Below are 12,353 nucleotides of genomic sequence, written 5' to 3' on the forward strand. Positions count from 1 at the left end.
TAGGTTTTGGGTCGAGACATCTTCGAACTCAAATCAGTTGCTATGATTCGAATAGATTGAAAATATTTTCGCTTGAACAAAATTTGAGTAGAAAAAAGTCGAATTTTTAGCTGCTATCGTTCTGTTTTTTCAATTGAGGCTTTGGATCTCAATCTTCAAATCTTCTGCAATAATTCTGTGATCTACAGTATTTGCTAGTTTAATCTCACTTTTTGTGCGCTAATTTTTTGTGATATTCTATCAAAATTTGATATGCTCTTCCATTTTTATAGTTAGGGCATTAGGTGTTAGTCGTTATTTTGGAGTTCAACGTCTTTTAGCTTAAATGGGTATGAATTGTAATTATTTAATGGATAGAGCAGGTAAATATTTTAACTTTTATAGGTAATTCTGTCTTTTCCCGGCTTAATTAGCCGGTTTGGTTGAAGGATGCGAAATCCGACGCAAAACAAATCCATGCCCGACCCGATCCAGGAGAGCAGCATAGTCTTTGAGAAAGAGATGATGGTCGGATAAGGATAGAAAGCCCCACCTTTCGTTTCCCTCTTTTTTATTAGCCATATACTCATTCATTCACTCTCACACATTGAACTCAGAAACTGGGAGAGAGAGAGAGTGGTACACCCCTATCACCTCAGCAAAAACAACTTCAAAGCTGGGTTTGTCCTTAAACCTTCTGTCTTTAATTTTTACTCCTTTCTTTTTAATTTCCATTTTTAGCTTCATTTGCAAGTTATTGTGTGAAAATGGTTTAAGTTCTTCGTGTAACTATGCCATTGAATCTTTTAATTGAAAGATAACTCAGTATCATCAGTTTATCCAAAAATGTTGGTTTTGGTTTATTGAATTGTTAAAGATAAATTTCTGTGAGATAATCAGCGAATTACTTGGTTGTTTGCAAAATATATCATGTTGAATTGCATTTGTGAATTATCTTTTTATGGGATACATTCATTTTCACATCTTATGTGTGGAGAGTAGGCTTGTCAGCTCTTTCATTCTTTTTAATGAATTTGAGTTCTTCTAAGCTGCTGGTCTACAAGTTAAACAAACTAACTGGACTAGGAAGAGTTTTTAGAGTATGGAATTGCTTATACTCCCTCCTATGTGAAGCTATTGATTGAGCACGAAGTTTAAGAATGAAAAGAAGACTTTCGAAACTTCTGTTCTTAAACGTGCCATCATTTGTTTGGCTATAAAAGCTTGTCATCGAGAATAAAATGGGAAGCGTAAGTTAAATTGTTTTCAAATTTTGAAACGGACCATTCTTTTCGTAATGGACTAAAAAGGAAAATAGGGTCACATAACCTGGAACAAAGGGAGTAATATATTTTCAACCACAATTTTGATGTTCCAAGTACAAATCCATCTTTAAATTTTGTTGTTTGTGTGTCCTTTTCGTTGAATTAGCAGGCACATGCCTAGATGGTTAAAGTCTAACCGTATGCCATTGTCCATCGATTTCATGAACTGTAGTACTATATTACCCCGTGCTTTACTGGTTTTCTATATGTTCATAGTCTTTTGGCTCATGGTGCAATTACTATAGCAATATTATGTCATTGAATGATAGTCATGTTTTCTTCTTTCTCTAACTGTTTCATTTATTTCTCAGGTGCGAAACAGATGATCCAATCCTTGTAGTTCACAAATCTTTGACACATCTCAAATGAACATGGCTCCGATGGTTCCAATTGCAACTAGCAATGTTTCAGTTACTCCAGGAGCTGTCTTTATCACGAGAAAGAATACATGTTTATCAAGATGCAATGTTTTGCGGAAATCGAGCAAGCAAACTTTACCTACCCCAAAATATAACCTGCCTCTGTCAACATCTGTTAAATTGTTTCCCCATTTTAGAGTTGGTTGCATTTTACGACCTAAATTAAGAGGTTTCATAGTATCAGCAACTGAAACTGATGTAGCAGTGGAAGAAGTAGAATCAGCTGCTACAGATGATGGATCAGGTGAAGCCTCAGAAGCTTCATCCGATGCTTCTAACACAAGTGAAGAAACATCTGTTCGAGCTAAGCGTACAAGACCTGCTAGGAAGAGTGAGATGCCCCCTGTGAAGAATGAAGATCTTATTCCGGGTGCAACTTTTACTGGAAAGGTCAGATCAATCCAGCCATTTGGCGCTTTTGTTGATTTTGGAGCTTTTACAGATGGACTTGTGCATGTTTCTAGGTTGAGTGATAGTTTTGTAAAGGATGTCGGAAGCATTGTATCTGTTGGACAAGAGGTGACAGTGAGATTAGTTGAAGCAAACACTGAGACTGGGCGCATATCTCTCACCATGCGTGAAAGTGATGATCCTAGTAGGCCTCAGCAACAGAAAGATGCTCCAACCAGCAGTGACAGACCCCGAACTCCAAGGAAGAACACACAAAGGAACAACCAAAGGAGAGATGAGGTTAAGAAAGTCTCAAAGTTTGTTAAAGGGCAGGATCTTGAGGGCACTGTAAAAAATTTAGCCAGATCTGGTGCTTTTATATCTCTTCCTGAAGGAGAGGAAGGATTCCTGCCTGCATCAGAGGAAGCTGATGAAGCGTTCGGAATTATCGACAGTGGCTCTTCACTACAAGTAGGTCAAGAAGTTAGTGTCCGTGTATTACGAATTACCAGAGGACAGGTAACTTTGACTATGAAAAAAGAAGAAGCTGCTTCAGAGTTGGACTCAAAGCTCAACCAGGGTGTTGTCCATTTGGCGACAAATCCTTTTGTTTTGGCTTTCCGTAGCAATGAAGAAATTTCTTCATTTCTGGATGAGAGGGAAAAAGAGGAGGAACTAGCTGAACAATCAAAGGAAGATGCAGAGGAAGCAGATGTGGCGGCTGATAAGACGGATGTCTTGCCTGAAACTACAGGCAATGAGGAAGAATCAGTCAATGCTGCAATTGATGGTTTTCCTGAAACTATAGATGACGAGGATACAAAACAAAACATTGATGAAGAAGTGGAGTCAGTTTCTGAAAATGCTGAGGCGTCACCTGTGGGAGATGCTGTGGAACCTGAAGCTGAAACTGGCTCATCTGAGCAAATAGCTGATCAGATTTCAGCATCTGAAACTGTGGCTGGCGAGGAGGTCGTGGAGAAACTAACTGATGATGCAGTAGCGAAAAATGAGGTTGAAACTCAAATAGCAAGTGTCACAGAAGCTGCCAAAGAAACAGAGGAAACTAGTGGCGATGAGAATGGAAGTATATCAAGCCCAGCTGGACAATCTGAAACTCCTTTGGAGAATAGCAAGGATGAAGGTTTCTACTATGAAACTTTCCTAATTCCCCTCTGATTTATTACTCATTTCACATCCTTGCTTCTTGCATGCATATTTATGACAAACAACCAGATACAAGTATTACATTGCTGAGCCACCAAATGTGTGATTCCAAAATAAGGTGTTGATGCATGATATACGTACACTTTACATATTATCTGCTTTACATATTATCTGTGGAAAAGATGGATGGTAAGCAAAGGCACTTCTAGTATAGTTCATGTTGAAAGTTTGGTATATTATTCTTCTGTTGCTTCATCCTATTGCATCTTTGTCAGTCCTTATAGTCTCCAGTTTTATGTATAGAGTTCTTTCTTTTGACCAACACATGTTCTTTTAGGTTTGATTGACATATTGAGAGAGAATCATCTTCTTGCTTTGGGCAAATCTTGAAATTTACTTACATAATGTTGTGTTATGTGAGAAAGATAAATTAATGAGGTGTCACCAAGAAACTAGCTGACAATCCAATTTTGCATACAGTAAGTCAGGAAGGTGCTGAAGTTGTGGAGAGTAAAGTTGAAAATACTCCTTCCATAGAGGACCAATCAACTGATACAGCTGCTCAGAAGGAAGAGGTGGCTACCGCTGCTGAGCAAGATAGAAATGTTGCGAACTCAAGTGAGCAAAATGGGACTGCTTCATCAAATGAAGCCGCAGCAAAAGGTTTTGCCTTCATTTTCCCTTTCTTTTCTGGAATATAGCTGCCATTAACATGTTAAAGCGGAAATAAGAATCTCTAGAGTAAAATTTGTGGATCTAGTTGCCAAACATTTGTTTAGTAGGTATGATGTGAAAATTTCAGCACCGAGTGCTGTAATAATTGTGCAACAAAGATTTAGAAGCTTGTTGCATCCGGAAGGGGTGGACGTCTACCTACTACTTGGAGAAAGACGTTGCATTAGAGGATAGTCATTTTTTACACATGTACACCTGACTGCATGCTAAATATGTGTCTTAAAATGTGAGCCAGAAAAACTCGCGTTCTGGTTATAAAGTGCAGCTACATTTAGTTGTTTCATTGTTCGTTAATTGAAGTGGTAAACATCATTTTTTTGCGAGCAAGATAGAAATGTTGCGAACTCAAGTGAGCAAAATGGGACTGCTTTATCAAATGAAGCCGCAGCAAAAGGTTTTGCCTTTATTTTCCCTTTCTTTTCTGGAATATAGCTGTCATTAACATGTTAAAGCGGAAATAAGAATCTCTAGAGTAAAATTTGTGGATCTAGTTGCCAAACATTTGTTTTAGTAGATATGATGTGCAAATTTCAACACTGAGTGCTGTAATGATTGTGCGACAAAGATTTAGAAGCTTTGCACATCTGCAAGGGGTGGCCGTTTACCCACTACTTGAAGAAAGACGTTGCATTAGAGGATATATTTTTTACACATGTACACCTACTGCATGCTCCAGCTACGTTTAGTTGTTTCTTTGATCATTAATGAAGTGGTAAACATCAATTTTTTTCCATGGCATTCAGAGTTTGTGATGAAGGAGACTCCAAATTGAAGAGAACTTCTTCTCTCTACCTACGTTGTACTTATAAATCTCAAATCTATTGTAAGCATATATCTTTATTTGATCCCAAATAATTCGCCCCCAGGAATGGTAAAATTTGCTCGTTCTACTGCCTTCATCATTCGATTTGGGAGTATGAAAACATTGACGATGAGATTTGTGCTACAAACACAGTTCCTTGCTCATTGAATCTTTAGTCACAGTAGATTCTTTCTTCTTTTTCTTTTTTTGATAAGGTGAAGATTTTATTAATAACAGTATCAAGCTGATACTGTAAAAATACAATGATACTGCTGGCTTAAAAACATTAAAATCCTAAGCGGTCTAGCATGTCCAGCATATCATGAAAATTCATAACAACATCACCATCTTTCCAGTAGTACAAATAATGTAAACAACTGTATTTCACATATTGCAGCTGCTCCTTCTTGCCTTCAAAACACCTATTATTTCTTTCTTTCCATATCGTCCAAGCTATGCTAAGAGGAATATCTCTCCAAAACTTCTTTAAGGATGCTTCTGGACATGCAGGTTCCCAACACTCTAATATATTCCTGAATTTCTTAGGACTTGCCCAAAGGATGCCAAAGTTAGCCGTGAACATGGACCACACCTGCCAAGTAAATTCACAATGCAAAAAAGATGGTCCACGGATTCACAAGCTTTCTCACACAAGTAACACCTGCTGCACATTATCCAACCCCTTCTCATCAAATTTTCTTGAGTCAGACATGCTTCATGTGCTACTAGCCAACCAAAACATGCTACTTTTGTTGGGACTGTAGTCTTCCAAACCATCTTCCAAGGCCACTTTTGTGCTTGCACCAGCTGGGTAGCATTTAGTATTTTGTAGAGTGAACTAACGGTAAAAAAACCTTTTTTACTAGCTTTCCAGAGTAGGCTGTCTTCTTTTTCTGGCGATAACACCACTGATTGCATCTTCTGAATAAATATATCAACCTCATGCATTTCTCTGTCGAAGAAATTCCTTCTGAACTGGAAGTCCCAACCTGTATCAGTAAATATATCAGCTAAGAGGATTTTTGGATTATTGGCCAATCTGTACAGGTTGGGAAATTGAATTTTCAGCAGACCAGAACCATCCCAATTATCTTCCCAAAGTCTGATTTTTTTCCCGTTGCCCACCCTCAAGCCAACATACATGTTAAATTTCTCCCATAGGTTACAAATCTGTCTCCAAACAGCTACCCCATACGGAGTTTTTACTTTTTTAGGTGCAAAGAAGCCCTCTTTTCCATATATCACCTCCACCACTGCTTTCCAGGGAGCTTTTATCCCATCGTTTAACCTCCATAGCCATTTCTTCTTTTTCTTTTTTCCTTATGGAATAAAAAAAGAATCTAGTATCACTAAAGATAACAGATTGCAGGCTTCACCCTTACAAGAGATCTAATCCATTATATAGCTTATCCAAACAACTACTACTTCCACTACTTCTACGTGCAATCCCAAGCTAGTCGGGTCAGAGGGAGGAGAGAGAGAGAGAGAGTGCTGTGTGTGTGTGTGTCTGTATACGTATAGGAGAAAAGAGGATTTAATTCAGTGGTTATACTCTTGAAACATTGTAAATTGTAATTCATTTACTGGGAACATTTATGAATAAAGGAACTAAGTGATAAAAATTGCTGCTAGAGATAAATCTTGAAGAGAATTTGAGTACTAATATCCAGAAAGTTCAGGTTGACTCTTTCCTTATTGTGTCATAAAAGGTCAAACTTGTGGAAAGTCTCGACTTATGAATATAAATTTTGACAATGAGGATGGGTGGTGTCTATATTTAATGTTACTGGTTGTTGAAATCTGAGTGGATCACTAGTTTGCCTTTGTAGGTGAAATCTGTGGTTTTCTAAAATTTAACCTATTCATTTCATCCCGACTCTACCCCTTTCAGTCCGTTTAAAATCTGTTAATGGGATTAGTTATGTTCAGATACTCTATTACGGTTGTAGGGCCATCCAACATCCTCTGCTTTCTTTGTCTCTTGACCTTCTTTTTGTTGGTCTAATTGACTTATTCCGCGAAGCTGTCTCTTTGTAATGTGAATTTGGATAAACTGAAATAAAGTAAAATTGTCATCCATCATAATTATTACATGGTACTGTTATAGCAAAATACTACTTCCAAATGCACGTCTGCTCCACTAAATTCTGCCCCTCTGTGGTATTGTGGCAGCTATTTCACCTGCTCTTGTGAAACAATTGCGTGAAGAGACAGGAGCTGGAATGATGGACTGCAAGAATGCTCTTTCAGAAACTGGAGGTGACATTGTTAAAGCGCAGGAGTATCTCAGGAAAAAGGGGTTGGCAAGTGCTGATAAGAAATCAAGTAGAGCTACAGCTGAAGGTAGAATTGGCTCATACATCCATGACAGCAGAATCGGTGTCCTGATAGAGGTCAACTGCGAGACAGATTTTGTATCGCGTGGTGACATTTTCAAGGAATTAGTTGATGACTTAGCCATGCAAGTGGCTGCATACCCCCAAGTGCAGTATCTTGTTCCAGAAGATGTTCCAGAGGAGATCATCAACAAGGAAAGAGAAATCGAGATGCAGAAGGAAGACCTTTTGTCAAAACCTGAGCAGATCAGATCCAAGATTGTTGATGGGCGGATAAATAAGTGGCTTGAAGAACTGGCCTTACTGGAGCAACCTTACATCAAGAATGATAAGTTGGTGGTAAAGGACTGGGTCAAGCAGACAATTGCAACGATTGGTGAAAACATCAAAGTGAAGAGATTTGTGAGATACAACCTGGGAGAAGGTCTTGAAAAGAAGAGCCAAGACTTCGCAGCAGAGGTGGCTGCTCAAACAGCAGCTAAACCTGTCGCCTCACCAGGAAAAGAGCAACCTGCTGTTGAAGCCAAGGAGACTACTGTTGAGTAAGTTTCTAATTTCTTGAGAATTACTTCTTACCAATTTATTACGTTTCTTCAAACTCTGAGCAACCAGAAATGTGTATGATTTCTTGACAACTCAGATTATAATTTCCCTTTCAGTTGGCTAATTGTTGTTACTCAACTTTTCATTATTATATGATAATTTCAGTTTTCTGCTATGTTTTTAGACTCAAAAAGTGCTTATGCTATGTTTTTTAGACTCAAAAAGTGCTTATGCAGTCTTCTAAACCTAAGCACACATTTTACTTAATCTATTTCAAATAAAATCTGGTTCCAGCAGCATTATGGGAGAGGTAATCTGAAATAAATTATCAGAGTTTGTTTTTCTCATCTCACTCCACGTTGATATTTTATCCTAAACTGTTTTGAACCCCCAAAAACCGTATATTTTCTCTCTCTCATGATTAGTTTCTGTTTAATGGATGTTAATGCAGGCACCCAAAAGCAGCAGTTTCAGCCGCTTTGGTTAAACAGCTGCGAGAAGAAACTGGAGCTGGGATGATGGATTGCAAGAAAGCTCTCTCCGAAACTGGAGGGGATCTTGAAAAGGCACAAGAATACCTCCGAAAAAAGGGTCTTTCAACTGCTGATAAAAAGTCCAGCCGACTTGCTGCCGAGGGGAGGATTGGTTCATACATTCATGACTCCCGAATTGGTGTGCTAATAGAAGTTAATTGTGAAACCGACTTTGTGGGGAGAAGTGAAACCTTTAAGGAATTGGTCGATGATTTGGCAATGCAAGTTGCAGCCTGCCCTCAGGTGCAGTTTGTATCAATTGATGAGATTCCAGAAAGCGTTGCCAACAGGGAAAAGGAGTTGGAAATGCAGAGAGAAGATCTTAAGAACAAGCCTGAAAATATAAGGGAGAAGATTGTTGAGGGCAGGGTCTCGAAGAGGCTTGGAGAGCTTGTTCTTTTGGAGCAGCCTTTCATAAAAGATGACAGTGTTTTGGTGAAGGATTTGGTAAAGCAAACTGTTGCCGCCCTTGGAGAGAACATAAAAGTTAGGAGGTTTGTCCGATTTACTCTAGGCGAGGAAGCCAAGGAAGAAGGAATAATTGAAGAGACAGCTGCTGTATGAAGTTAACGCTAACTTGGGATACTGGATATAAGCAAGCAGAAGATGCATAGGAAGACTTTCCACTTCTGGAGATGGAGCAAGTTTACATCAGTTGAGCTATTTTTGTATCCGAGTATAATGTAGTCATACTTGATGTGCTGTGAGGCGATTAGTTTCATTTTTTTCCTCCTTTTTCCTTTTTCTTTTATATTTACTGGTTATGTAACTGTTATATTATCATCAGAAACTAGGACTTTCGGAAGCCATTTTGAAGCAAGATGTCAAAGGAGAACCATTAGAGGCAATTTTAGTGAGTTAATTTTTTCAGCATTAATCTGTCACGTTTGCCTGCTTGATGTGTGCAGCTGAAAGCCAGTTTTTCCATTCATATGCCGCTCTAATTTATACAAATAGTATACTTTTGTGCTGATATTTGGATTTTGTGCCTGCTTTTGACATTTGTGCAAATATGGTCCAAGTTTAATGAAAATATTGGGACTAATATACTCTCAGGTTACACCAACTGCATGAACGAGAACTTTTGCAAGCCGCCACTCAGCCACTTCAACATGACGATGATGAAGCCTTTGACTAGAAGGGATAAGCTTTGAGCGGATCAGTTTCACTGTTGCACCTCTCTATATTCCTAGTTCTTAAATTTTGTATATTCTGTATTAGGCTTTTAGTCTTTGACGTTTGAGGATTTGTTTGTTGCTTCCTAGTGTTATAGATGGAGTACTAGTTATGCTTGCCACGAGGCTGTAGTTTCATAGGCAGTCATGCCAAACGGTAGGATAATGCACAAACTCTATCTGATTGTCATGATTTCAAAGTTTTACTTATGATGCTTTCTTTTTTTGAAGATTTCAAAGCTACAAAAGGAAAAATACATTTCAAAATTATGGCATGCAAGTCATGATAAATCGATAGGACTTCATGCTATATCCAACATAGCTATCTTGTCGGATAACTCAAAAAAAACTCTACGGTATGTCACGCCCCAATCCTCGGGAGGCGTGGTCGGCACCCGGTGCTATACTCGACCTGAGCGTACCACTCTATAACTGCAAACTCTGGAGGGGTAACCCTCAACTTAGGCTGACGAGACCTACTTGCAAGCTGACAATACCAATCAAGGCCGACGATGCCATATTCTGAATCATCTGAAACTAGCATCTATCTCATCCGAGGGGTAGACATATGCAAAATCTCATATACATGACTGTGCAGGCCGACGAAGCTGCCATGAACGTCTACTACTAGTAATACCAAACTGAACATGCACACAGGGCTGGAAAGGCCACAATAGTGATATACAAAATATACATGACTCGTCTACATGCCTCTAGAGATAACTAAACTATATCATGGTCGGGATATGGCCTAGACCTACCCATCAAATCTGTATAAATAAAATGGACTCCAAAGTCTAGACCTGGTAACTCCGGGGGAGTGGAGCTTACCAATCAAGCGATGTTCGGCTGTCTACTAGGAAGGTCTATCCGGCTGTCTATCAGGACCTGCAGGCATGAAATGCACTGCCCCCAGCAAAAAGGACGTCAGTACAAAATAATGTATCGAGTATGTAAGGCAATAGAATAACTGAAAGCTAAAACTGAACTGATAATATAATAACTGAAAGTAACTAGGAGTCAAAGATGATATGAAGATATGCTTACCTACTAATACATTGCCCGACCCTATAAGGCTCAGTACTAGGCTGTAGTAAGCTCTCTCATAGGCGCTCGGCCATACTAGGCTCGGTATCTCGGCCATTCTGGGCTCTCTCATGAGCTCTCGACCACAGTAGGCTCGGTATATAACTTATCATCTGATCAAAGGTTAGCCAACAGGGGCCTGCTGCCACGACCAAAAATCCAGCTAGTCTGATGGAACCTAACCCAAGCCACTAGGTAAGCCAAATGATAGACAACACAACTCAAATAGGATAACAGGAATCAATAAATAAAATAACTGAGCTTTCTATTCAAAATCCCAAGGATTGGTAGTACAAGTCATGAGCTTCTAGGACTAAGAATTTACAAAGCTGGTACGAAATAAATACGTCATCTGTTCGAAATATATATAAACAGATTTATAATACTAAAGATATCGAGAGTAAGAGACAGCTATAATCGGGACGTAGGTACAACTTCAATGCAGTTCCCACCATACTGTAACGACCCGCCTGTCATTTTGAGATTAATAGCATTGATCCCCTATTTACTGCTTTTCCCGTATCTTTTTAAGCTTATGTGACTTGCCGGGAGGTTTTGTTTATGGTTTCGGAGTTATTTGGGACACTTAGTCCCTAAAATGGAAGCTTAAGTTCTAGGATTTTGACTGTAGTTGGAACTGTGTGAAGACGATTCTAGAATAGAGTTTCGTCGGTTCCGTTAGCTCCGTTAGGTTATTTTGAAGTTAGGAGCGTGTCCGAATTGCGAATTGGAGGTCTGTAGCTGAATTAGACCTGAAATGGAGAAAGTTGAATTTTGGGAAGTTTGACAGGAAGTGGACTTTTTGATATCGGGGTTGGATTCCAATTTTGAAAGTTGGAATAGGTCCATAATGTCAATTATGGCTTGTGTGCAAAATTTAGGATCAATTGGACGTGATTTGATAGGTTCGACATCGGTTGTAGAAGTTTGAAGTTTCAAAGTTCATTAAGTTTGGATTGGAGTGTGATTCGTATTTTTGTTGTTGTTTGATGTGATTTGAGGGCTCGACTAAGTTCGTAAGTTTTGGGACTTGTCGGTATATTTGGTTGAGGTCCCGGGGGCCTCGGGTGGTTAACAGACTAGTTTTGGACTTGATGGAATTGCAGAAAAATCTGGTGTCAAGTTGCTGGTTTCCTTCTTCGCGCTCACGAGGGAAGTTCCACGTTCGCGAAAGGGGAGCTTGTGGCAGGAGAGGATTGTTGCTTCGCTTTTGCGGAGTCGGAGCAACATTCGTGAAGGTCTGTTCAGTGGTGCATCACGAACGCGTGAAGAGTTTCGTGTTCGCGTAGAGGAAGTAGAGCAGCTGGGACCCCAAGGCATTTGTTCTAAACATTCGCGTAGTAGGCGTCGCGTTCGCGAAGAGGTGGGTCAGTCATGCATCGCATTCGCGTGAGGTCCTCACGTTCACGTAGAAGTTTTTTGGTTAGTAGCTATTTGTGCTAAGCGAACACGAGTGTGAGGCCACATTCGCGAAGAAGGAATTACATGGACAGCAGTTTATATTTCAAAAACGAGGGTTTTGCCATTTTTATCAAAACTTGAGATAGAGAGCTCGGATTTGGATCAAATTTTGAAGGATTTTCAGAGGCATCGATTGGGTAATGATTCTTCACTTGTTTTTGGTTATATCCTATTAATCTATCATTAATTTCATCTTCTAATTTAAGATTTGGGTTCAGAAATTTGGAAAAAAGTGAAAGAAGTTCTTCAACCAAACTTTTGGGTTTTGATTGAGATTTTGGTATCGGATTTGAGTAATTTTGGTTCGAGTGAACTCGTGGTTGAATGGATTTCGTATTTTGTGATTTGTACTCGATTCCGAGACATGGGTCCGAGTCGACTTTTGGGGCGATTTTTGAAATT

At 39.3% G+C, this 12,353-nt stretch overlaps 1 protein-coding gene across 2 annotated transcripts; it reads left to right on the top strand.

Annotated features, from left to right (window-relative positions):
• Nucleotides 1–483: 483 nt before the first annotated feature.
• LOC107815564 (polyprotein of EF-Ts, chloroplastic) lies at nucleotides 484–9,102 on the top strand. Of its 2 annotated transcripts, XM_075236855.1 has the most exons (6): nucleotides 526–659; nucleotides 1,616–3,257; nucleotides 3,761–3,943; nucleotides 4,344–4,409; nucleotides 6,990–7,695; nucleotides 8,148–9,102. In XM_075236855.1, the coding sequence occupies exons 2-6, from the start codon at nucleotides 1,670–1,672 to the stop codon at nucleotides 8,791–8,793; spliced, it is 3,189 nt and encodes a 1,062-aa protein (XP_075092956.1). In that variant the 5' UTR covers nucleotides 526–659; nucleotides 1,616–1,669; the 3' UTR covers nucleotides 8,794–9,102. The 2 variants fall into 2 exon arrangements, with proteins under 2 accessions (XP_075092957.1, XP_075092956.1); XM_075236856.1 differs by lacking the exon at nucleotides 4,344–4,409 and having other exon boundaries at nucleotides 484–659.
• The last annotated feature ends 3,251 nt before the right edge of the window (nucleotides 9,103–12,353 follow it).

Source organism: Nicotiana tabacum, chromosome 18 (assembly GCF_000715075.1).
Source record: "Nicotiana tabacum cultivar K326 chromosome 18, ASM71507v2, whole genome shotgun sequence".
In the NCBI taxonomy this organism is placed as follows: Eukaryota; Viridiplantae; Streptophyta; class Magnoliopsida; order Solanales; family Solanaceae; genus Nicotiana; species Nicotiana tabacum.